Source organism: Symsagittifera roscoffensis, chromosome 6 (genome assembly GCF_963678635.1).
Source record: "Symsagittifera roscoffensis chromosome 6, txSymRosc1.1, whole genome shotgun sequence".
NCBI lineage: Eukaryota > Metazoa > Xenacoelomorpha > Acoela > Convolutidae > Symsagittifera > Symsagittifera roscoffensis.
Genome location: NC_087067.1, coordinates 1,041,411 through 1,066,546, shown reverse-complemented (window position 1 = coordinate 1,066,546; position 25,136 = coordinate 1,041,411). Strand labels below are relative to the sequence as shown.

General features: G+C 33.9%; 2 protein-coding genes across 4 annotated transcripts in view; one reads left to right on the top strand and one right to left on the bottom strand.

Moving 5' to 3' along the window:
* The window catches only part of LOC134848876 (uncharacterized), a gene marked incomplete in the record, with an annotated part of 85,257 nt that overhangs the window by 20,958 nt on the left and 39,163 nt on the right, over positions 1-25,136 (top strand). Inside the window, 2 exon segments of the mRNA XM_063866390.1 lie at positions 268-418; positions 1,000-1,093. Coding sequence (XP_063722460.1) covers positions 268-418; positions 1,000-1,093 — 245 coding nt within the window.
* LOC134848879 (uncharacterized) lies at positions 1,006-23,205 on the bottom strand. 3 transcript variants are annotated; one of them, XR_010162963.1, is made up of 6 exons: positions 23,016-23,205; positions 22,769-22,857; positions 4,358-4,470; positions 4,081-4,181; positions 1,749-1,865; positions 1,006-1,116 (listed from the first exon to the last, which is right to left on the bottom strand). XR_010162963.1 is itself a non-coding variant. In XM_063866395.1 (5 exons), the coding sequence occupies exons 1-5, from the start codon at positions 23,080-23,082 to the stop codon at positions 1,807-1,809; spliced, it is 429 nt and encodes a 142-aa protein (XP_063722465.1). In that variant the 5' UTR covers positions 23,083-23,205; the 3' UTR covers positions 1,718-1,806. The 3 variants fall into 3 exon arrangements, 2 of the variants coding, with proteins under 2 accessions (XP_063722465.1, XP_063722466.1); XM_063866395.1 differs by lacking the exon at positions 1,006-1,116 and having other exon boundaries at positions 1,718-1,865; XM_063866396.1 differs by lacking the exon at positions 1,006-1,116 and having other exon boundaries at positions 1,718-1,865; positions 22,769-22,842.

The window sequence follows — 25,136 nt, the reverse complement described above, 5'->3', positions numbered from 1 at the left end:
CCTTATAAGCCTGAATCAGCTTATGATCTTCGGTGCATGAATCCAGCCCAGTATAATTATGGGTCACGTGAAATCTCAGTCTAATTAGGAGACAATCACATTAAAAAACGCGACAGATAACGCGACAACCGCAAAAAAATTGACAACTTAATGTTGGGAGACTGTAATTATAAATGTTTTTTTTAAATGTAAAACCGTTCTAACTATTGATGACTGCTTTCATGGTTTTTGATAAATTATTAATCACTCTAAATGTTTTTGTTGAAGGTCGGCCTGCGAACGGGTGCGGCTACTGTTTCTGGGACGACAGGTCAATCGAGTTCATCGGGCACGACTTCTCTGACCCCCTCCAATGCGCCCCTCCCTCCCCATCGCCATCTTTGTACCCCAATTGGGGGGACGACCAAAGAACAGCCAGGTACTCTAGTTAATTAACTTATTTCATTGTTCCAATCACGTCGCGCAGTTTCGATTTAAATCTCCCAACTATACTGAATTTGAATCAGTTTGCCTCCGTATATATGTATCTGCCCAATACCAACTGTTCGGCTATTTACGGAAAACTGCTGTTTCATCCCTGTTTAAGGTACATAAGCACTTTTTTGCTTGATTTTTTGACCGCCGCCACTAATTTTTTGACCACCGCGACTAATTTTTCGACCGCCGCGGCTAATTTTTTGACCGAGACCGAGATACGACCATTGCGACCGAGATACGGTATTTCCAGAGTTTATCCGCGACTGAAAACCCTGCCCAGACTATGGAGTTTCGGTCCCGGAATTTACATTTCCGCGACCGACAAAGTCAAAAATTAGTGGCGGACCTCGACCCGGGGGGCTTCGAAACGGTGTCTCACCCTGAATCAACAAACAAGATGGACTGCGAACCAAATAGATCTCAAAGAAAAAACTTGAGAGCAAGGCAGCTAAATATTCATATCTTCTATTACTTTTTAAAGAAAATCAGTGTTGAATACTTCTAATTCGTTTTGATTTTCAGAGCGTGGCTGTGGATGGCTGGTGCATTCTACGCATTAGTGTGTATGTTCCTCCTTCTCATCATCTTCATCGCAACTAGAATCACTCTTTGGATGGTGAGTCCTAATTAGACCTTCTCCTAAAATCACGATAGCTATAGAAATTGTCTACGCTATGAACAAATCGGAGAACAAAATCCTACTGTCTGTACGAAAATTAATTATCAAATGGCCTGATTAAAGTCATTCTACATGTGATCGGAACATAATTTAATTTTTATTCAAAGAGTAGGATTTTAAAAACCTTTGACTGTGGCAAAATTATATCATTTTTTTTCGAGTTAACAGTATAATATAAACTTTTTATTGTTCATATTTTTTTTATAATTGTTTTTTGGATTCTGCATCCTTAAATATTTCATCCGTTCAACCTTCTCTCAACTGAGGGTCGGAGTTTCAGGCCATGAAATTCGATGGCATCAGCATCAGATTTTGCAAAGTTTGTATTACATCCAGGGGCGCATCTAGGATTTTTCGAGGGGGCAAAACTTCCTGCATTATAACTATCCTATTCAGATAAAAAAATTTAGAGAGGAAAAAACGTTTTTGAGAACTTTTTGACTTTTTGCAATATTTTAACCAAAAAATTAAGCTTTTCTGCTGCGCGAGCGCTTCTTCAAAATTAGAATTTGTTGCCCCCCCCCCCCCCCCCCCCACTAAAACCGCCCCTGATACCACTGATATCATTGGATAGATTAAGAAAAAGTCTTACATTTTTATTAAGAGTGAATGAAAACAAGATGTTTTTTTTTTCAGTTTGTTTCTTGTTTTTATGTCATCGTCGTTGTACTTGTCTCTGCCTTTGGCCTCATGTCTCTTGTCAGATAGTCTGAAACAAAAAATGTCGAAAAACCTCAATATTTATTGTCTATATTTTGTTGACGTAAACAAAATATATTCAAACCATCGACTAAAACAAATTCGAACATATGCTACCAATCAAGTTAAAATCAACCCTCCTTCTCCCCCACACCACCATAGACGATCTTTCCCAAGTTGCGATCTTTCACCCATGAATTGGCTAAACTTTGTTGGCAGGCATTGAGTGGGGATGAAGAAAAATTGACTCTATTTTAAGGCTTCATCCAGTTTCAAACTTAATATACTGCTGATTTAAATTATTTGGACAAGATGAATAAAATTTGAGTTTTCAAACACGTTTTTCTCAAATTGGGTGAAAATTAGACAAAAAGTGAAGAGAAAAAATGTTGCTTAAAATTTCATTAGAATTAATATGATGCTATTTTTTCTCCAAAATTCTCAACTAAATTTTTACCCCAAATAAGGGTCATTTTGGTTTTTTTTTCAATTAATCAAGAATTACGCTGAAAATACTTCGTTAATTGATGAAGAATACATATCACAAGAAGCCTTTTACACAGCCCAACAAAGTTCTAGAAAGGTTAAGACTCCAAAAATATGTATAAGAAAAAATGTTTTTGCTTGATATTCAAGAAACGTGATTTTTACTATATAAAACCAAGAATCTTTGTCTAAAAACAAATTTTAAACAATTTGCTGAAATTTTGGAGATTTTAACCTTCTAAAAATTTTTTGGGCTGTGTAAGACACTTCTTGCGATATATATCGAGCTTCTTGTTCATCAATTAACGAAATAGTTTCAGCGTAATTCTTGGTTAATTGAAAAAAGCCAAAATAACCTATTTTTGGGGCAAAATTTTGATTGATACTTTCGGAGAAAAAATTGCACCATATTAAATCTAATGAAACTCTAAGCAACTTTTGTTTCTTCATTATTTGTCAATTCTTAAACAAATTTCAGGTTTTGTTCGTTTCGTCCGGATAATTTAAATCAGCACTTTATTCAATTATTTTTTGTATGATTCTAGAACCAGTTTAAAAATCGATCTTAACTGATTATTGTTTATTTGTTTTCAGATTAAAAACTTTGATAAATTTTAAATTTTTACAAACCAGATTAATTTTTTCTTTGTTGAAAGTTTTTTGCAGGGTACTATTATAATAGACTGGTCCCTAGAAAAATCTACTATAACACACAGGGCCCGCATGTATTTCGCCTGCAATAACTTGAAAACTAAATTGTGTGTAAATTATTCCATTCCAAAAATCTCGCGGAATATGATAAATCAGAAAACTTTCATATGAAACATTGTTGTAATTATATTGTTTAGAGGCAAGTTTTCGTTTCAACTTATTTTAGGATTCAAAAACTATAATTGGGTTTGATAATTTGTCATCAAAACGCATTTTTTGCCATTTTTTTTTAAATTTCCACCTTGAAATGGTCAGGAAGAGGTTTTATTGTGACTTCCACCAAGGCTGAAGATGATATCCTCGAATCACCAACCATCAACACGAGCAATTTCACTGCTGCCTTCCGAACCCGGGTTGACCAAAAATGATAATCATAAAATTTTTATAAATGGAAAAATGCTTATATTTCACCTTTCATGCAAGTACAGATAAGTGCATGAAGGTTTTACAATTGGTAATTTTTCATGTATGTTAGTTAGGCTTACCATTTTTCCATAAATCAAAAAATTGTGTTTTAGTAAATTTAATTTTTTCTCGAAGTTTTTGGGTTTTGCTCGTAAACCGAACACAAGTGAGAAAGACCCTGGTTACTCAAAGCTATATTCACCAAAGGTTTAATGGTCCTGCATATACAATGCATTGGAAATAATCTGAGTATAGATGTCTTCGGCATGATTCTAAATTTGGGCAAAAACTTTCGAGGTCGCAATTTTTTTCTGATTACAAGTTTTAATTAATCATGCACTGCTCAAAGCCTTCAGGCTTATGCAATAAAAACGACAAGCTTTTTTGATAGTTTTTGAGAAAAACTTTTAAAAAAACGGGAAAATAATTCAATGATTTTGTATCCAAAAATACGTCATCAACACAAAAGTTTTGGTAAAACATTTTGTTTGGGTATGACATTGTTTTCGTCATTTTTTGTATGAAATTGTATGAAATTTTTATCTCGGTGCATTATCGAAAATACTTAAATTTTTTATGCCGCCATCAAATTGAACTTAATTGACATTGAATGTGATCATGACCTCTGACGGCGAATATTTGCGTGGACAGTTCTGTGTCAATTGGGTGGTCCAAGTAGTGGTACAGTTGTCCATAGGGGTAGTCATAACACACACAGTTCCTGACGCCACGACCACAGAAGGATTAATTGAACTTTTGAGGCTCCTTGATCATTTTTTTTCTGATTTCTTTCACAACCCTACTATATATGTAAAATCTAGAAGACTTCTCTGCGTACACTTGATTGGTCTAATTTGGAGCCTTAATTAAGTTCAATGGATCGGATGGTGGTCGTTCCTGTCGGATGAGTCATATCGGAGGATGCTGACGTCATTCGCAGTCCAAGTGTTGCATGCTATCTGGCACTGCATGTAGTTGCACGTGTAAATAGTGCGCACTGAACTCATGAAGTACTAAGAAAATAGACAAGGATGAGTCACTTGTGTAAATAGTGCGCACTGAACTCATGAAGTACTAAGAAAATAGACAAGGATGAGTCACTTGTGTAAATAGTGCGCACTGAACTCATGAAGTACTAAGAAAATAGACAAGGATGAGTCACTTGTGTAAATAGTGCGCACTGAACTCATGAAGTACTAAGAAAATAGACAAGGATGAGTCACTTGTGTAAATAGTGCGCACTGAACTCATGAAGTACTAAGAAAATAGACAAGGATGAGTCACTTGTGTAAATAGTGCGCACTGAACTCATGAAGTACTAAGAAAATAGACAAGGATGAGTCACTTGTAATTGATTTTTAAAACAACTGGCTAAACAAGTGCTCCAACTGTAAAACAATCGCGAGGGGGGTTGTAAATAATTTTCGACTTCAGCTTTGTTTTGTATTGTTTTTTGAACAACTGAAGATTCCGAGCGTCTCTCCCCCCCCCCCCCCCCCCCCACTTCCCACTTCCTTCTACATCCGCTACTGAGTCGAAGAGGGGAAGAAGGATGCTCCGCTTTTTAGAGTTTTCCCTTGACCATCCTAAAGGTCCTAAATTTCACTTTCCACCTTTTGTACTATTATACATCAAGTTTGGGTCGGACAACTCTTCGAAATTTTTCTAAACGCGCCTTTGGCACCAATACCTAATAATTTTGAGGGAAGCGCGAATAAAAAATTGCGTTTTAGTCAAAAGCTCTTAAAAGATCCTTAGAGCGTCATTTTGGCCTCTTTTTCAAAAATTTGGCTGCGATGCGATGCAGAAATAAAGTCTTCAGGGTTAATTTGGGAACGCTCGAAAAATCAACCTGGTCCAGACAAAAAACGGTCGAAATAAAATTAAATATATTTTTTTGAAAATTCAGCTTCCTTTGAGAATTTTTCAAATTGGAACCTGATCTAAACTACATTTTATGATTGGATAAATTAAATGTTTTACCAATGTAAAGTATTTAATATTAACCAATCATGATCCATCTAACTAACAACCCACTTATTTGTAAGTGCTGAAGTTACTTGTAATTTCAGCACCAGAGAGATTTGAATTTAACTTAGAAATTAGTTGGACTCTCCCGAGCACTTCAGCAGCCGCAATAAACCAGTATACCCTAGATCTATTGAGCCTAGCAGAGACTAGTTAAACAACCTGAGACTAGATAGTATAAGAGTAAGATTAGGATCGGTATTAGACTAAGAAGTTGCACGAATCTATCCGGCCGAAAATAAGATAGCGTGACGAGCAGACGGTGTACCCTATCCGAAATTACTCTATGAGTTAACCACATCGGTCCTAACTCATCTGGTGCGACCATAAGTCTCGAACAAGACCTTAATAGCTTAGAGTTAACCAAAATAGATTAGAAATTAGACAAAAACATTTACAAAATGTTATACGACAATAATTTAATCGAAATGTCTCTACGACTCAATAGATCAGAGCCAATATTCCGAACCATAACAGAACTACCCGGAATTGGAAGAAGACCTCGAACCAGAGACGACATACGACAAAGTAGAAACTTGCCATATAGCTATATGATAGTTAAGCAAAAACCAGAACAAACTTTTATATTTAGAATATTACTGGCAATGAATTTAGATTTTCATTTGCAAACATAAAACCTTGAAGTTAATCTTCAAAATCATTTCAGGCGCTAAACAAAATTATTAATATACAATAACGATTGATAAAAAGATCTAAGATCGTTTTCCTAAAATTCTGCAGTAATATACAAAACATGTTTGAAAAATATTTATTGAAAAATAAAAATAAAAATTAGTAGCATGACAATAAATGGTTAGTAATCATAAATCATCCTGTTGTTCCAGCTCCATCATCTAAAACATAACAGCAATCATAAACCCACTAATATCATCAAAACACTAAATCTTTCCTTTACACACATTTAAAAATTTATTAAAACTTAAATTCACTTAATTTTAAAACCAGATCATCAAGGCTTATCCTTGGATCTTAAATCATTTTCTACTTAATTAAATTTCAAATTTGATCATCAAGGCTTATCCTTGGATCAAACAGAACAACTTTGTTCTCCCCCACCCACTTAATTAGTGTCTAACGACCTCAAACGTCGATTCACTACCCAACCCTTTCTAAAGACCTAAGACTAATAGAAATTTTTAAACAAAACTAATCATTCAAATTAGGATAAACAGTGAAGAACTTCGGTTATTCATCCTTCACTTGACCCCCCCTCTTACCAGACCCAGGATAAATCTTAGACTTAGTAAGTTTAAAATAGTATCTAACGAACTACTCGCGTTCTAATTATACCTGAACCTTGTGGATCGATTTACTATTCTCCAACCCTTGAACACAATCACTACCCCTAAGTAAGATTAAGTAAGTTAACACCTTAACTTATACTAGCCACGAGAAAGTAAAAAATCATTCTTCGGAATCGATATACTTTTCTCTCCAACCCTGAACAAATAGACCCAGGTTAAGCTAACCAAAAAATCGTAAGAACTAACAGTTTAGGAAAATAGAAATCATTTAACAACCTTTTGCATCCGTCATTCTAAACCTTATGTCATTTAAAAACCTAGGAAATAAACAAACAATCGTTTTACACAATTGTGAAATAGATAACAAAAAATACGACCTTGTAATCACACCTCATACACAAACAGTTGGATACATTCGAACAAAACGACAAACACTAAAAAGAAAAATAATAACGAAACAAAGACAAATAACACGAAAAAGATTTTCAAAAAATCGAAACGCATTTTCAGAATCAGAAACCAACAGTTTAGACGAACTTTACAAACTAAAAGAATCAATAGATAAAAATTACCCACTTCACGATCAATTATATTTTTCTGACTCAGAAACAACTTCAAATTCATCAAAAAGAGGAAAAAGAAGAATAAAAAAGCAGTATAAACACAAACCAGTACATTTATACAATTGGAATCAACCAATTCGACACATTAATAATTACATATTAACAGTCATCGAACGAAAAAATGAGCTCAACGCACACTCCAGGTGAAGAAACTCCAGATGATGATGAAATCTTTCCTTTTATAGTAGACGCAGATACTGATAGAGGACAACACATATTTTGTCAAAATTTACTCGTAAATTTATTTGAACCCGGAATCAGTCCATGTAAAACAGAGTTCCCCGATGTAAAAATCAAAAGACAAATCATAGATCACTATCTAAAAGATATATGCAACATAACACAACAGTATGGAATCTACTCCATAGAATTCACCTCACCAAACCATAATAATAGAAAATATACAATTCAAACAGACGATCTTGATTTAGAATTTTCAAAAGTTTTTTCAGAATATATAAAAAGCATCCAATATCATAACTCACAAAGAGCAAACTCCATATTCACCAATGAAGTTTTCGCAATAATATATAGTTATATTTCGATATTAGAAAACGAAATCCCAATAACAAATGTCTCACCGACAGAAACATCTAAACATTTGAAAGTACGACATGAAATCACACTACTCTCTAGTTATTTAAACATCATTAAAGAAAATTTCACGAAAGACGACGTTTCACAACATACAAAACACGATCTACAAAAAATTTTGGCATGGTTCATAATAGATTATTTTACACACAATATTGATTTAATTGCACAAGCAAGAAAAAATTTTAGACCCCAAAACTCGAACGATGATACAGCTATCACAGAACAATCAGATTATGTTTGGGACCCCGAATGGTCTCATCCCGCATTTATAAGCTTCCCACAATCAATCTCAAGTCAAGCAATAAGTACGATATCTTACATAAGAGATTATGTAAAAGTAATACCATTAACCATTGATGCAACACCATTAAACTATAATACATTTTTACCCGATACACAAAATAATAGTTTAAACTCTACAGTTATACACAATGAAAACCTCAATGGAACTAGGAATCTTACTCAACAAGATATCCAGACACCATCACACTTCATAAATGAAGAAATTGTACACACAACAACTACACAACAAAGTATTTCACCAATACGCCCAAATTTAACAACACCAAGAAATACAAATCCTTCACAAACACAGGTAACCTTACAATCAACCGTTAAACCTTCGGTTGCCCCTAAATATTCACATATGGATTACCAAACATATAGACCCATGACAATACCATCAAAAACACACAAAACATTCACTAGAAACAACTTTGCAGACCATAATTATAATTATACACATCCGTCAAAAACAAATTATCAACCACAAAGAAATTTTAATCAATATACAAAACCTCGAAACTGGGATAACCCAACGGCCCAATATAATTCCAAAAATTTTCAACCAAATCCTCCACAGGATCACAGTGAAAATTACCCATTTTTTCAACAAAATAAAAATAAAAAACAGACATCTTATCAAATGGATTATTTATCCTCAGATGATGATTTCTTACAACCAGATATATTTGCACAAAATACTCAAGAATATCGTAGACAAGGAATACAGAAAACACGTACAAATCATAGAAATTTTTCTCCACAACCAATAGATGCACAACATCAACAACCAATTCAACAACAAAATCTAATTAATACACAATCCTTTCAACCAATTCAACAACAAAATCCAATGACTACACACTCGTATCAAGCATCACAAATGCAAAATGAAATACCACTCCCATATTATCTCCAACAACATGAAATAACAAGAAACCAACTTTCAAATTTTTCTCAAATGCCAAATGCAGCAGAATCATTACAAATGACAATGAATCCATACCTTATGGGTGGATCATCAATAACATCAAACAAACCTTTAATGGTTTTCACAGGAACAGACCCTGAATATTCTGTAGAAGATTATTTAAATGCAGTAACAGCAAACCTGATTTTAAATATTGGACCTGAACCAATTAATACGCCACTACATCAAAACTGGATACATCGACGCACAGCGTTAATACAAACAACCTTAGATGGCGCAGCCCAAAAATGGTTTTCAGTACTACCTCTAGAAATAAAATCAAACTGGAAAAGGTTTACACAAGAATTTTCAAAAATGTTTGACTCCGAAAGAAACAAACAACAACAAAGAGTTTTATGTAATGAAATTCGCAGATTACCAAACGAAACCATCAAGCAAATAGCAGTACGAATCGAAACACTAGTTCGAAAAGCATACTCACTAAATACACATGACTATAAAAACACAAAGATGACAGAAATCTTAATGATGACCTTAACACCACAATTAAGGAAAATAGCAATAAAAAAGAGAGCATCCCATCCTTCTTCAATTCGAGAACCCGATTTAGATTTTCGAAAACTAGTAGACAAATTAGAACAAGCAGAAATCACGATGAAACTAGAAGAAACGGAAAATCTGAAATTACAATACGTTAACAGAATTGAAACGACTCCCACTAATATTAATAATATACAGGAATCAGAGACAGACCTCGTTGAAAAAATCACTGAAATACTCAATATTTATGAAAAGAACCCAAACTTCAAAGGCAAACCATCTTTCAAAAAATGGTGTAATTATTGCCGACGATACGGACATAGTATTTCCGAATGTAGACAAAAACAGCAAGACAATCAAAATAAACCTCAAAAATATAAAGAACCAAATAAATCATTCTATCAATACATGAAAAAAGATCAAAATCTACCGAACAAAACAGTCCACAGCAACAACAGTTCAGGAAAACCACTCCCGAACAATACAAATTATACAAGAAATCAATCACCATATAACTCAAGTTATAGAGGAAGATCACCAGAACGAAGAAACACGTATAATTCATCACAAAATCACTACAATAGACCAAATAGTCGAAATAACTACTCCAGATCAAATTCAAATACACAACGATTTGTTTCTAGATCTAATTCCCAACCAAGAAATAACTACTATCCAAACAACCAATCACGAAATTCATCATACAATAGGAATAGAAACTACTCCTATAATCGAAATAGAAGTTATTCAAACAACCGAAACCAGAATTACCCGAACAATCAATCAAGGAATAACTCATATAATAGATCGAACTATAACAGACCAAACAATAATTACCAAAACAGATCGCGAAATAATTCACAAAATCGACACTCAAGTTATAATAATCGTTATAGAAATTATTCCCAATCACCACACCGGAATAATAATAACTATAATAATTCTAATAATCGCCACAGAAGTAGTACACCTAAACATCAAAGACAAATCAATCAAGTACAATCTAACCCAGAAACAACATCAGACCCTCCAGGTATTGATGACACAGTAACTGATACGTTACAACTCAATCAAATAAACTGTACATCATCAGATTCAGAAAGTGATACTGAAAACACTCTTTCTATCAATATGATAAAAGTCGAAAATGACTATGAATCTGTCATATATGAACAACCCTTTCCATCACACATATATGAAAATCAATCAGAATTTCTTCAAAATTATTACACTACACCCATAAATTCCACACCAACGACGCAAGAAACAAATGAGATTAACACTACAAATCAAACCAATAAAAATACCAAAACAAAATGCTTGAATACAAACCACATTTATCAAAATATACAAAAAGAACAACCCAAAGAAAAAATTTGGACAATACCATTTCTCTTAGAAAGCCCAAGAAATAAAGAATTTCAACCACCAGACCTTGAAATAGATTTTTTAATTGATTCAGGAGCAGAATCAAACATAATAAACATCCCCACATGGAATGAAATAAAAACTTTACACCCAAAGCTAACACCTATTGAAACCTCCAGTAAGTTAGCAACAGCACAAGGATCAACATTGATAAACTACGGAAAAATCCAATTATTTCTCCTCCCCACCAGAACAATGGAACAAAGCAAAATTTTAAATAAGCCATTTAAACAAATATTCCATATCACTGATATTAAATATAATATCATTGGAATACCATTTATTTCGAAGTATATACCAACAATTAACATACTAAATAGTAAAATATTAATCAAAGATAAATATACAAAAACAAAAGAAACATCCTTAACATTTTTTCAAAGATTAAATAAACAACCACCATTCTTTTCAAAATTCTACCCGATATTTAACCAACAAAGAAAACACTTGAAACCACTATCAGGAAATATCTATAATTTTTCCATCAAACAAGTTCACCAATATGATAAAGAGCAAAACAAACAAAAATTTTATATGTCAGAATTTGAATTCAAACCTATTCACAAATTTTTCAAAATCACAATCTCATCCATAAAATATTTGAAAAATTCGAATTCCGATATCATTTCCTTACATGTCTATAACAACACACCTTACCAAGTAACATTACCTTTAGGACTTTTAGGATATTGCGAAACCAACGCTACAATATCACCAATACACGAAAAAGCCTATCGCGTAAATAATATACTCCAATTACTAGATATTTGCCAATCTACAATTCTTAATGAAGAATTATCTATAAATAATATAATAAGTAACGAAAACAGAAATACGGATTATTTCACAAAAACTCCATATTTCAAACCTACATTCAACATAAGTAACTACACAGAGGACCAACAAAAATTTTTAACAATGTTTAATTTCCAACATTCACAAATAACACAAGACGAATTCGAAAAATTAGCCAAACAGCTAATTAAATATTCATCAGTCTATGCAACATCAAAATTCGATGTTGGGAAAATCAGTTCATCACTACATCTCCCGTTAAAACCAGACGCAGTTTTCAAAAAACAGAGAGCAAGTAAAGTACCAATTCACTTACATGATAAAGTGAACAGATTACTCGATATTTTAGAACAATACAACATTATATCACCAGTTAATAAAGAAGAACAACCAAAAGGCAACACATTTATCAACCCCGTTATCATTCTAGCTAAAGGAGAATCATTAAAAATCGTTCTCGACGCTAGATACCTCAATTCACTCATAGATGAATCAAAATGTAATTGGCCCATTGAACCAATACAAGTTATTTTAACAAAAATAAACGGCAAATACTTTACAACCGCCGATATGAATAGTGCATACAATCAAATGCCACTAGATTAACAATCACGACGTTTAACACAATTTGTTATCGGAAACCAACAATATGAATTCAACCGCTTATTCTATGGAATATCCATAGGACCAGCAGCATTTTCAGCTTTTATGAGCAAAATTTTTAGACCACTGATACTCAAGAAAAACGCAATCACCTATTTAGACGATGTTTTTATGCAATCACAAACAAAAGACGAGATGTTCAATGTTTTAGAAAAATATCACCAAATACTTCAGAACGAAAATCTGAAGGCCGCCCCCGATAAATCACACTTCTTTTTGACAAGAGTTCAATTCTTAGGACATAATATAGAACGAAAAACAATCACTCCATTGAAATCACGCATTGACGCTATTCAAAAACTTCAACCACCAACAAATAAAAAGAAAATCCAAGAATTTCTTGGAATGTTAAGCTTTTTAAGTAAATATGTTTATAAAATGCAATTATATCTACGACCATTTTATAACATCCTTAGACAACAAAATAATTTTGAATGGAACACAGAACATCAAACACGATTTGAAGAAATAAAGAAACTTTTAACTGAACAAATTTCAAACACAATTCCAGATTCAAATCAACCATTTTATGCAATGTGCGATGCTTCGAACTTTGGCATCGGTGCAGCACTATTACAATCACATAATGGTACAAATAAAATGAACCTCATATCAGCAAATTCTCGATTATTCACTCAAGCAGAGCTACGACTCTCAACTCTAATGAGAGAATGTACAGCCATAATATATACACTGACAGAATATGAATTTCTGATACTTGGATCAAAACATCCAACAGTTCTATTCACAGACCATAAACCAATCATCTTTCTCTTTACACAAAAATCTAACCCAAACCACCGAGTTTACAGATTTCAACTAATTCTAATGAAATTTCCAAACTTACATATAGTTTGGACTGCAGGAAAAAATCTTGCATTACCAGACACCTTAAGTCGAAATACACCACCTGAATTACTTACACGAAAAACAACAGTTGAAATACCCAAAAACATAAAATTCTACCTTGCAGAAAACGAAACATCACCCCGATTGGAATGCAAATATGCAGTAAAAACTGATATTGAACAATCACAAATAAATAGTTTACAACATTTCCCACTTTATTTAGATTGTCAAAATAATCATGATGAAGTTGATTTACTTGGAACATCAACTTTCAAACCAATCCCATATTCTCAATGGATAAAAAATAACACCCAACAAAAACGAACAAAACAACACCCGCCTAAGAAAGACCATTTTCCACTAATTGAAAAAGAAGATTTAACTGATAAAATAAATTTATCAGGACCACAAACAAATGATTCAAAATACACAAAACCATAAAGAATCCCCAAAACAAAGAAAAAATAGAAAAATGACCGAACAAATAATACCCCAAGAACAAATCGACAAATCAGAAAATAGAAAAACAACAAGACTCCGAAACCAACCACGTAAAAACTATAAAATATTCATCCCCCAATCTAAAATTTTAAAGAAAGTGGAATTTCAAAAGTAATTTTAACATTATACTTCACTATCTTGAAACCTTCAAATCATTTTTCATTTACATTTTTCAAAATAACATGCTGACAAGTACGCAATAATTCTAGTTCAAAATAGACCAATAGGATTCATCCAATCCGTCACTTTCTCTAACTCAAACTAAGACCAATTAGACGAATCATATAGAACTCCAGGCACATCTATAACTATAACTTTACGACCTCCAGGTCAAAAATAAGCAAACCACTCCAACTTGACAACTAAAATAAATATCACCATAATACCGTACCCCTCCCTTATCTAATAACCCAAAGATCAACAATATTTCCCCAACTCAGACCACGAATACCCCCAAAGCAAATTTGTTAACTTAGCCTAAAGTAACAAAATGAACATTTTAATTAGCCTAAAGTATAAAAATCTCACCATACCCCGGATCATTTGACAAACAAAAATAAAGAAAAAGACGACCTCCCAATCACCATGAAAATTGCCCCCAACAATTTTTTACAAAACTCAACCCACTTGTCAAAAAACTAATAAATAATCCGACCACACTTGAAAATCGCCTCAAACAGAAAAAAATATTCGACAAAGAGATCATTTCTTGAATGCTCTTCTCTCAATCAGTTACTCAAATACTTATAAATCTTAAACATTTTTTTACAATACTTGAAACCTTTATAATATTTCTTTTTGATATACTTGAATCTTTTCTAATAATCCTAATCATTTTTTGTAACATTTTTTTAATTTTCTACACTATACTCGAACTATTCCTCCAACTTTCCAAAACCCTTGATTACATCCACAGGTACGAGTCATATAACTTGTCTAAATGATACGAACAATTTTCAGTAGAACCGATATTTTTTTATTGTTTGTAATTTTCATAACATTTTTATCATCCCTCATTTTGACAATATGTAAATGTATAAAGAAAGCAATCTTCACATTTGCCCTAGCAACAATCCTTCTAATTCTTTTTTTGGAAGAATACTATAATAAACATAAACCTTCCCACTAAAGTAACAATTCAAAAATCCATCAAAAATTGCTACCCAACAGTCACAGAACCAGTCTTCACCGACATCATCCCAAGATAACCAAACACCACCTTCAACTACTCAAAATCCTCAAACATCTACACGAATTTCTTTTCAAGACAATCCATACACTTTTGAAGAACGACATGCTCGTTTATCAGAACCACTAGAACCAGTTCAACGACAAGCACCTTTAAGCGAACCAACATATAACCTATACCCAACACTACCACAAGAACTAAGTAGAATAAGAAATTCTAGTCAAAACCAAAATACAGTCGAAATAAATAGACAAATTATACATCCTCGACGAAACAGAAATCTTCAAACTCCCCGAGTTCATTTTGATATACCTCAATCCCCATCACAAAACACTCCAGAAAACCCCATTGGTATATTACCAGAAACCCCTACGCTTCTTTCACAACGTAGCACCTCAAGCGTACCATCAGATTACTTAGGTTCAACACCAACATCTGAGCAAATACGTGAAAATCCTTTCAACCCCACAAACCAAACATCACGATTTCCATATTGGACTACACATTCATTTACACAAGGTGAACCAAATTTAGTCAATGACCCCATAGATATTTCTACGGATACAACAACATCCTCATCACTACCAGAAACATTATCACTACCATCAACACCATCAATAAGCCAGATTTCACCACCACCTTTTAACTTAAATTTTCCAAATAATCTCGACGCCAGATATCGAGAACAATCATCAATAAATATTCCTTTAAGACTAGATTGGAATACATTTACAGCACCTCCACCATTATTTGGACAACATCAAGAAAGTAACCGCCTTCATAACTGGGCACTTAATAGATTACAATATCGCCAAGATATTCACAACGATATCCGTGATCACAATATTCAAATACTCCAACAAAACAGTTTACAATTAAAGTTTGAAATCACAGTTAAGTTAAACAATATTACCCAACATCCCTACCCATTAAATCCACCTAACATAACAGCTCAATCACTACCACCACCATTTATAACTACTGAAGTAATATACAAATACGACAGATATACCAAAAACACAATTGGCTACATTACATTTTATAATCCATACTCAGGATTATCATACACATGTATATTCTAAAATTATTAGTTTTTCTCCAACTCCCTTTTCTAGTAATCTCAAATCAAAACATAAACCCTTCCCCTCGTACAGGACCACAAGATTTATTAGTAACACATTACGATTGTGAAGAAAATGAACAAAAAACACTACATAAATATGCAATAAATCAAGTATCACAATGTGAAACAGAACCACAAGCTATAGAAACCACAGATGTAATAGCAACACTCTATTCAAAAGCCCGAGCAACAACAGTTACAGGTTATAAATTCACAGCAACATTTTCCGAAAAGAAAGTACATTGTTCACAAGTCTCGAACGGAAACAAAAACCGACTTGACCATGAATCATTCTATCAAAGTAATATAGAACGTCTTTTACATCTCAATCCCGACGATTGTAAAAATGAATTACTTAGACTAAACATCACACGAAATAAAAACTCCCAAAGAAAGTTAGTTAATTTTCAAGTTTTTCCAGACTCTGTACATCAATCACAACTTGAAAGACACCAAGGACATATAAAACTAGACGAAAAATACCCGTATAACGGCGCACACGGAAGATTAACCTATGACCTACACGATAAACATTGGATACCACACATTGGTATAAATGACCCATCAAACTGCAAAGCAGACACAAAAAATAAAGGATACCAAGAAATAATGTTTTTTGATTGGAAAATACAACTCGAAAAAATACAACTAACACGAGATTTATCAGATAATACAATGATCTATCAAGGAATCCGATTACCTTGTAAAAATGATCAAGGTTATTGCGACCCTACAACGAGAACACAAGCAACAATTGTTTGGTTCCCCGAAGATACATGTACAACATTTCAAGTAGCAAAAATACACGCTCGTATGATAAAATTTCACGAAAAATATTTTATACAATCAATTCCATATGAACAAGTCCATCCATCACGAAAACTAAGTTCTAATTTTAGAAACATAGACAATATAGAAAACAAATTGACACGTTTCCAAATATATCAAGAAACAGAACTTGCATGTAAATACAGGAATCCACTTCACAGAACACAATATTCTGAAATATTAGTTGAATACGAAAAAGGATTCGACATGACCACTGGAAAAGTAAAAATCGACCCATATGCCACAGGTCATCCTCTAAACGAAGGAACATCCTATATACCAGTTAATTTTGAAAAAAGCAACGGACAACCTGGTGGACATCTAAAACCCCATGACACCAGAAGCACACGCTTACAAGAATTATCACTAATGAATACTACATATTTCGGTAATATCCACTATGATATTCATTTAGATATGAAACTAGATTATACAATTAGCCGAATTTTTCAAGAAATGTCACTCTCCGAATTAGAAACACTACACCAACTATGCGAATTAGAACGAACACAAATATTACAATCACTTGCACTAGCAGTATTAAAAATACCCTATGCAGGATACTTATTATCTGGAAATAGATCAAATTTTTTAGACTATGAAGGAAACATCTTATGGTTTTATACTTGTACTAAAAAAGTATCACCACTATACGTTTTTGAAGATAAACGATGTTATAAAAGAATCCCTATCTTTTATAAGAATAAAGTACATTTCGTGGATACACTTTCACGAAGAACCTATTTCTGGGATACCGCAGTCCCATGTGGATCAGAAAACAGCCACAATGTAGTACAACTAAACCCTGATGAAAATAAATATTATCTTCTCACTCCATATCCCACATTAATGCAATCACTCAAAAAATTTTCACCAGAAAGCATTCGCGCTATTGCTCGAAACCCAAATATAGACTTACAATCAATAGGAATCTATTCAAAATCAGATATTCAACATCACATTAGAACACAACAATTCCAAGAATTATTAACACAAATGGACACTATACAAAGACAATCAATAGACCAAAATTTACGCAAACTTGCAGAAACCGCAGGATTTGCCGATATCTACACGCAAGACTATAGCGGATATTTTAAAGACATTAAAGATTATATATATCTAAACGGTGAAAAATACCGTCCCCAAGATATATCACCAATTAACATTTTTAGCTTTGTTACACTCAAAAATGAGATCCTCGATTTTCTAGGATGGCCCTACTACATCTTAGAAAAATTGACTATTTTATACGCAATGTTTAACTTTATTGGATTTCTTTTCTCACTTTTAAAAGGAATCTACAACACATGTGCTATACACACACAAGTAAACAGACAAGCAAGCGTAGCACGCATACTCTTTGCAGGATTTTTTGGAATATTTTCTACATCTATAAACAAAATTCTTTTAGACGCACAAATAAAAGAATATAACACAAAAATAGCAACACGACAAAATACATACGACGAAGAACATAACAATGTAGACATAACGCCAACGGCACCACAATTACCACCCCTACCAAATAACCATCCACTATCCCTAGTCCCACGAAATTTTCGAAATTTAGCCATCACACATAATCCAAATTTTCGACTCAATACATCACAAAGTCCCATCCAACATATAATGACACACCAGTCACAAGATGATAATACTTATGAACAAATTATTGAACAACCCCATACCACCGCTTTTCAGTCTCAAAATAATCATTTTTTTAGCCCACGATGAGCCGCCAACTTGGATCACTACACCGATCAAATTCCCACCCAACCAATCTTACCTCTCCAATCCCAATAATACCACTTTTTGCTTTTCCGCCACCCGATTTTTCACCTAGTAATGTAACATCAGGCATGAATTCCGACACTAATTCACACATCTCAGTTTTATATTCCATCTCACAACTCAATAACCCGAATATTGAAACCCCCGATGAATTCGCCGACTCAGAACCATCCCCATCCAATAATTTCCATAACTCTTCTAATTTTTCTCAACCCCCTTTTCAACCCATATTATCCAATAACCCTGACCCAATCACTCCCACACCCTCTTATGCTTCCCAAGTTACCCCAACCTACTCCTCATACCATTCTGACCAATCCTCTCATTCTCCAGACACCCCCCGAATCTCCCCAGAGCTAGATAATTTTATTACCCTTCAACAACAACCCTACCACCTTAATACCCCAACCATAAACCAAATCTCCTCCACAATAAATTCATCCAACCCCCCTACCCCTACACCCTCTTCAAATTATACTGAATCATTAGCACCATCATCCACATCAACTGAATCTTCACTCAACACTAATAGAGCTTACCGCACTTTTAAAAGAAAGTTCCCCAACCATCCTTTCCCAGCAAAACCAGGAACAGCCCGTGAATACATCAACCACCCCAAGCATACTAACACAAAAGAATTTTTAGCCATCACCTTACCCTCATTCCCACAATACACCTTAAACACCCCCCACGACACTAACGAAACACGCAACTTTGTAGATGAATATGTTTTAATGCCCACTCTCTCTTGGACCTCATATTATCATTTTACTAATCCTCTTTGCTTACCTTTATCTAACACTCACATCGATATAGAGCGAAATACGGACATGCTATATCGACTCACTACACCACTAACCGCTAGACAATTTACTTACGTTGGATATAAAAAATCACTAAAAACACACACTGCACCTAGAGCTAACGAATATACACTCGAATACTATGATCACAACATCATCAGAGCTAACCAAGATCAATTCTTAGACGACGATCGCTTCGCTAATCCACAAATTACCGAGAAATTTTTCATCAAGACACCATATATATTTACACTAAACATCTTCGACCGAAAGTTTGATCACATTATTTCAGAAGCACTAACAGACACACAAGCATACGAAAGTTTTAAAGAACGCTTCCAAATATTTTCACTAACCTTTCATTTCCTTGCACCACACGAAAGAGATTTACACTGCTCACACGATATTATGTTGCGCACTAAACAAACCCACACATATAGTTATTATCGCTTCATCCAAAATCACTTTGACCTACACACACCCTCTAGACAACCACACCATCGTTTTCAATTCCTTAATTCCAAATACACTTCACCATTTTTCCTAAATTTCACATATTGCATTAAAGATACTAACCTTCATGGTATTCTTCGCAATTATGATCCCATAACCCAAATGTACATCTTCTGTCCCATCACCAAGACCTTCAACGCCGAAGAATCCCGACCCTTCCTTATCCCGCACGAGTTTGTACAACCTATAGAAATCCCAATTTTAGAATTCATCCACAACACTAAATTCAATCACAAATTATATAATCTAATCCAAAACACACCTTATGAGTTTGCAGTTGGCACTGAAGAACTAACCACCATTAAGGCACTTCAATTGCTTTGGCCACTGCTTCAGACTAAAAATATCATCCGCATCTTAGCTAAACTACTAACAACTTCAGAACTAATTCACGACATCTTCCCCCACGGTTTTTTCCCCGACGACTAACAGGTAAGTATGAATTGAATGAATATAACTAACTAATTGAAATATTAAAAAACTCACCATACTTTATCCATGTTTTCCTTAGATTTTTAGCCTTCATCCGACGATCACCTACAAAAACCACAAAAAACAAATAAAGATCGCAAATTTCATCAAACAGACTTCAACAATTCTATTAATCTCTTACACTTATAAATTTATAAATTTAATACCAATGCAGTAAATTCATTTCTAAAATTTTCCCCACAAGCAGTAAATCTAATTATAATGAAAATTTGTAACTTAAAATTCCCCCATAACTAGCAGTAAATTTCCAAATTCTATGCAGTAAATTAATAAAATGCAATTGCAGTACTAACCTTTTGATATTTTCATTCATTCGCACAGAAATTCTATCCACACTCGCACAGCTCGCCCACGAAGAATTGTTTAAAATAATGAATTTCAGTTTCAAGTTTTCACACTCAACAACTCTAACATATAATAACATGTTTCAAACTTTCCTTTAACCCGGTTGGAAAGGAATCATATACTAAACAAAACTAACCAACGCAGCTTACTAAATACCACAAATCATAGAATAACAGCATGACTAAGAAAAGGAAACCAACGGTACCCAAACCGGATTAACCCAGTTTAAAACTGGATAATTTATTCTTTTGAAGACTATTATAAAGTCTAAGAAAGAAATAATAAAACACAAAAAAGTCGAAAGACAAACCCATACCACGAACAATTTACTTTTTGGAAAAAGGACATAACCAACAAGACATAAGAAAAACCACAACAAACCCAACATAAAACGTTGTCACATAACAGGACCCCTCACAAAAACCGCATGAAATCATACTCCCACTCCTGGCCTAACCCACCAGGAAGGACGTCCTGAGCATGCTCTATAGCCGGCCTAACCCACCGCGCTACATCCACGCTTTGTGACCACACCTCTATTTTTAATAAGAGCTACTCAAGGGTGAGTAACTCTTCAAAATAACCGAACTAAAACAAAAAGCTTTTGTGAAAACAACTAAAATCATAATTAAAAAATATTAAACTAATAAATGTTTTATAAAATGTAAATTACATTTATGCAATACATAGATCAGAATACAACACCAAGAACGAACATCAAAAGACAAGACGACCCCACTACACTCGAGAGAGAATGACCAACTACAATCAATATGCCGCTCACAATCACAACTCAAAGGATTTAGAGTACGACTTGACCTCGCAGAAAAGGACTTCATTGAACTAGACCAATGACCACCTCGATGACCCAAGTGTACGTACAGATCCGAGTAACCAGGCATCCCCTCCACGCACAATCTCCACGCCATTCCCAAGCTAGATCAGACACAAAAGAAGTTCTCCCCGAAGAACAGAAAAACCTGACATAGCCAACCATTCTGAAATCAGATTTGAGTTTGTTGCGAAGACTTAGTCGTTGTCACAAGAAGAACACAACGTCTTATGTCTCTAACTCCAGCTTCCTGGAACTTCCCTAACAAAAGAGGAAACGGAAGAAAATTATGATGTTCGCCAAAAACAAACGTCCATCATCCATCCTTCGAATTGCAGAAGAACTATTCTAAAAAACTCTGTAAAACCCGGATGGGTGGAACCTGATCTAAACTACATTTTATGATTGGATAAATTAAATGTTTTACCAATGTAAAGTATTTAATATTAACCAATCATGATCCATCTAACTAACAACCCACTTATTTGTAAGTGCTGAAGTTACTTGTAATTTCAGCACCAGAGAGATTTGAATTTAACTTAGAAATTAGTTGGACTCTCCCGAGCACTTCAGCAGCCGCAATAAACCAGTATACCCTAGATCTATTGAGCCTAGCAGAGACTAGTTAAACAACCTGAGACTAGATAGTATAAGAGTAAGATTAGGATCGGTATTAGACTAAGAAGTTGCACGAATCTATCCGGCCGAAAATAAGATAGCGTGACGAGCAGACGGTGTACCCTATCCGAAATTACTCTATGAGTTAACCACATCGGTCCTAACTCAAAATCCTCCCGTGCTCCGAGGCATCATCTCATTGTCTTCAAAAAACGAAATCCAGCTTTTTCTACATCAAACGAAACCATCAAACAAAAACAAAAACTGCTTACTGAGTTGGGCGAATAGGTGAGAATGTAGGGCAAATCGACCCATTCAGTCGGAGATAAAGAGGAGGAGGCCCCCCCTTGACAGAGAGGTTCTTTTCCAATTAAACCCCTACTTTTTTTGAAATTAAAACACATCCTCGGAAATATACTTTCTTCAAAAACGCTGGCGTCTCAAGCACCGTAAATTTTGAACCATTTTTTGGATTTTGAAATTATTATGTGGGGTCAATAAAACTGGAAAAGAACCAACTGCAGAAAGCGAAAAAGATCGCTACTCGAATAAATAGTTTGAGGACTTTGAGCAACATCGGGTACATTATAATAAAATAGGATTTCTATGAATAGCACTGCGGCAGCAGAATTTTGGCGAAACTACGGAAACAAGTTACTTTTGTTAATATATTCTTGTATTAATAATTCATATCAGACGATGAGCAAATTGCACAATTTTGTTCAAATTATTCACAGGTGCTGCTTTTTTTTAGATATTTAGATTTGTGAATCTTTCGTTATTTTCTTTCAACGAACTTAGTTGCACAAATGCGCACTTCTTGAAACTTGCAGGGCAATATTTACATAAACAAGAATAAATTGAGAAGGTCCAAAAAGTTTGCATAGATGATGCAAATAAGAAAACTCAATGTGTGGAAAAAGTTTTGTTTAAATTTTTGAGCAGAGTTTTAATCTAAAGGCAGATTTAAACCAAAAACATTTGTGAAAAAAAACTTATCTTTGACTCTTTTTTATGATTTCAAAACTCGTTTCGTTCTTTTTGATTAATCAATCTTAAGGTAGAAATTAATCGCTTAGCTTTCTGGCTAAAAATCGATTATGTTGAAAAATTGTTTTCCAAGTTGATTTCATATAAACTCTATAATTATTGCAAATTTGGACCAAGAAATCGATTATATTGGAACCTGATCTAAACTACATTTTATAATTGGATAAATTGGATATTTTACCACTGTAAAATATTTAATATTAACCAATCATAATCCATCTAATTAACAACCCACTTATTTGTAAGTGCTGAAATTACTTGTAATTTCAGCACCAGAGAGATTTGAAATTAACTTAGAAATTAGTTACCTCTCCAAGAGAACTTCAGCAGCCGCAATAAACCAGTATACCCTAGATCTATTGAGCCTAGCAGAGACTAGTTAAACACCCTGAGACTAGTAAGTATAAGAGTAAGATTAGGATCGGTATTAGACTAAGAAGTTGCACGAATCTATCCGGCCGAAAATAAGATAGCGTGACGAGCAGACGGTGTACCCTATCCTAAATTACTCTATGAGTTAACCACATCAGTCATAACTCATCTGGTGCTACCATAATTCTCGAATAAGACCTTAATAGCTTAGAATTAACCAAATATAGATTAGAATTTAGACAAAACTTTTTCAAAATGTTACACGATAATAATTTATTTGAAATGTCTCTACGACTCAATAGATCAGAGCCGATATTCCGAACGATACTAGAACTACCCGGAATTGGAGGAAGACCTCGGACAAAAGACGACAGACAACAAAGTAGAAACTTACCATTTAGTTTTATGGTTGTACGGCAAAAGCAAACACAAACTTTTGTATTTAGAATCTTATTAGCAATGAATTTAGATTTTCATTTGCAAACATAAAACTTTGAAGTAAACCTTCATGATCATTTCAGGCGCTAAACAAAATTATTAATGTACAATAACGATTGATAAAAAGATCTCAGATCGTTTTCTTTATTTCTGCATTATTATATAAAACAAATTTGAAAAATATTTATTGAAAATAAAAATAAAAATAAGTAGCATGACAATAAATTGTTAGTAATCATAAATCATACTGTTGTTCCAGCTTCATCACCTAAACATAACAGCAATCATAAGCTCACTAATATCATTGATGAACTAAACCTTTTTCTTAAATAAACTTAAACCATTTTAAACTTAAATTCACTTAATTTTAAAAATCAGATCATCAAGGCTTATCCTTGGATCTTAATAAATTTTCTATTTCACGAAAATTAAAACCTGATCATCAAGGCCTATCCTTAGATCAGAAAGAACAATTTTGTTCTCCCCCACCCACTTAGAAAGTGTCTAACGACCTCAAACAACGATTCACTATCCAACCCTTCCGAAAGACCCAGGACCAATAGAAAATTTTCAATAAAACTAACCATTCAAATTAAGATAAACAGTGAAGAACTTCGGTTATTCATCCTTCACTTGAACCCTCCTCTTACCAGACCCAGGATTGATCTTAGACTTAGTAAGTTTAAAATAGTATCTAACGAACTACTTGCGTTCTAATTATACCTGAACCTTGTGGATCGATTTACTATTCTCCAACCCTTGAACACAATCACTACCCCT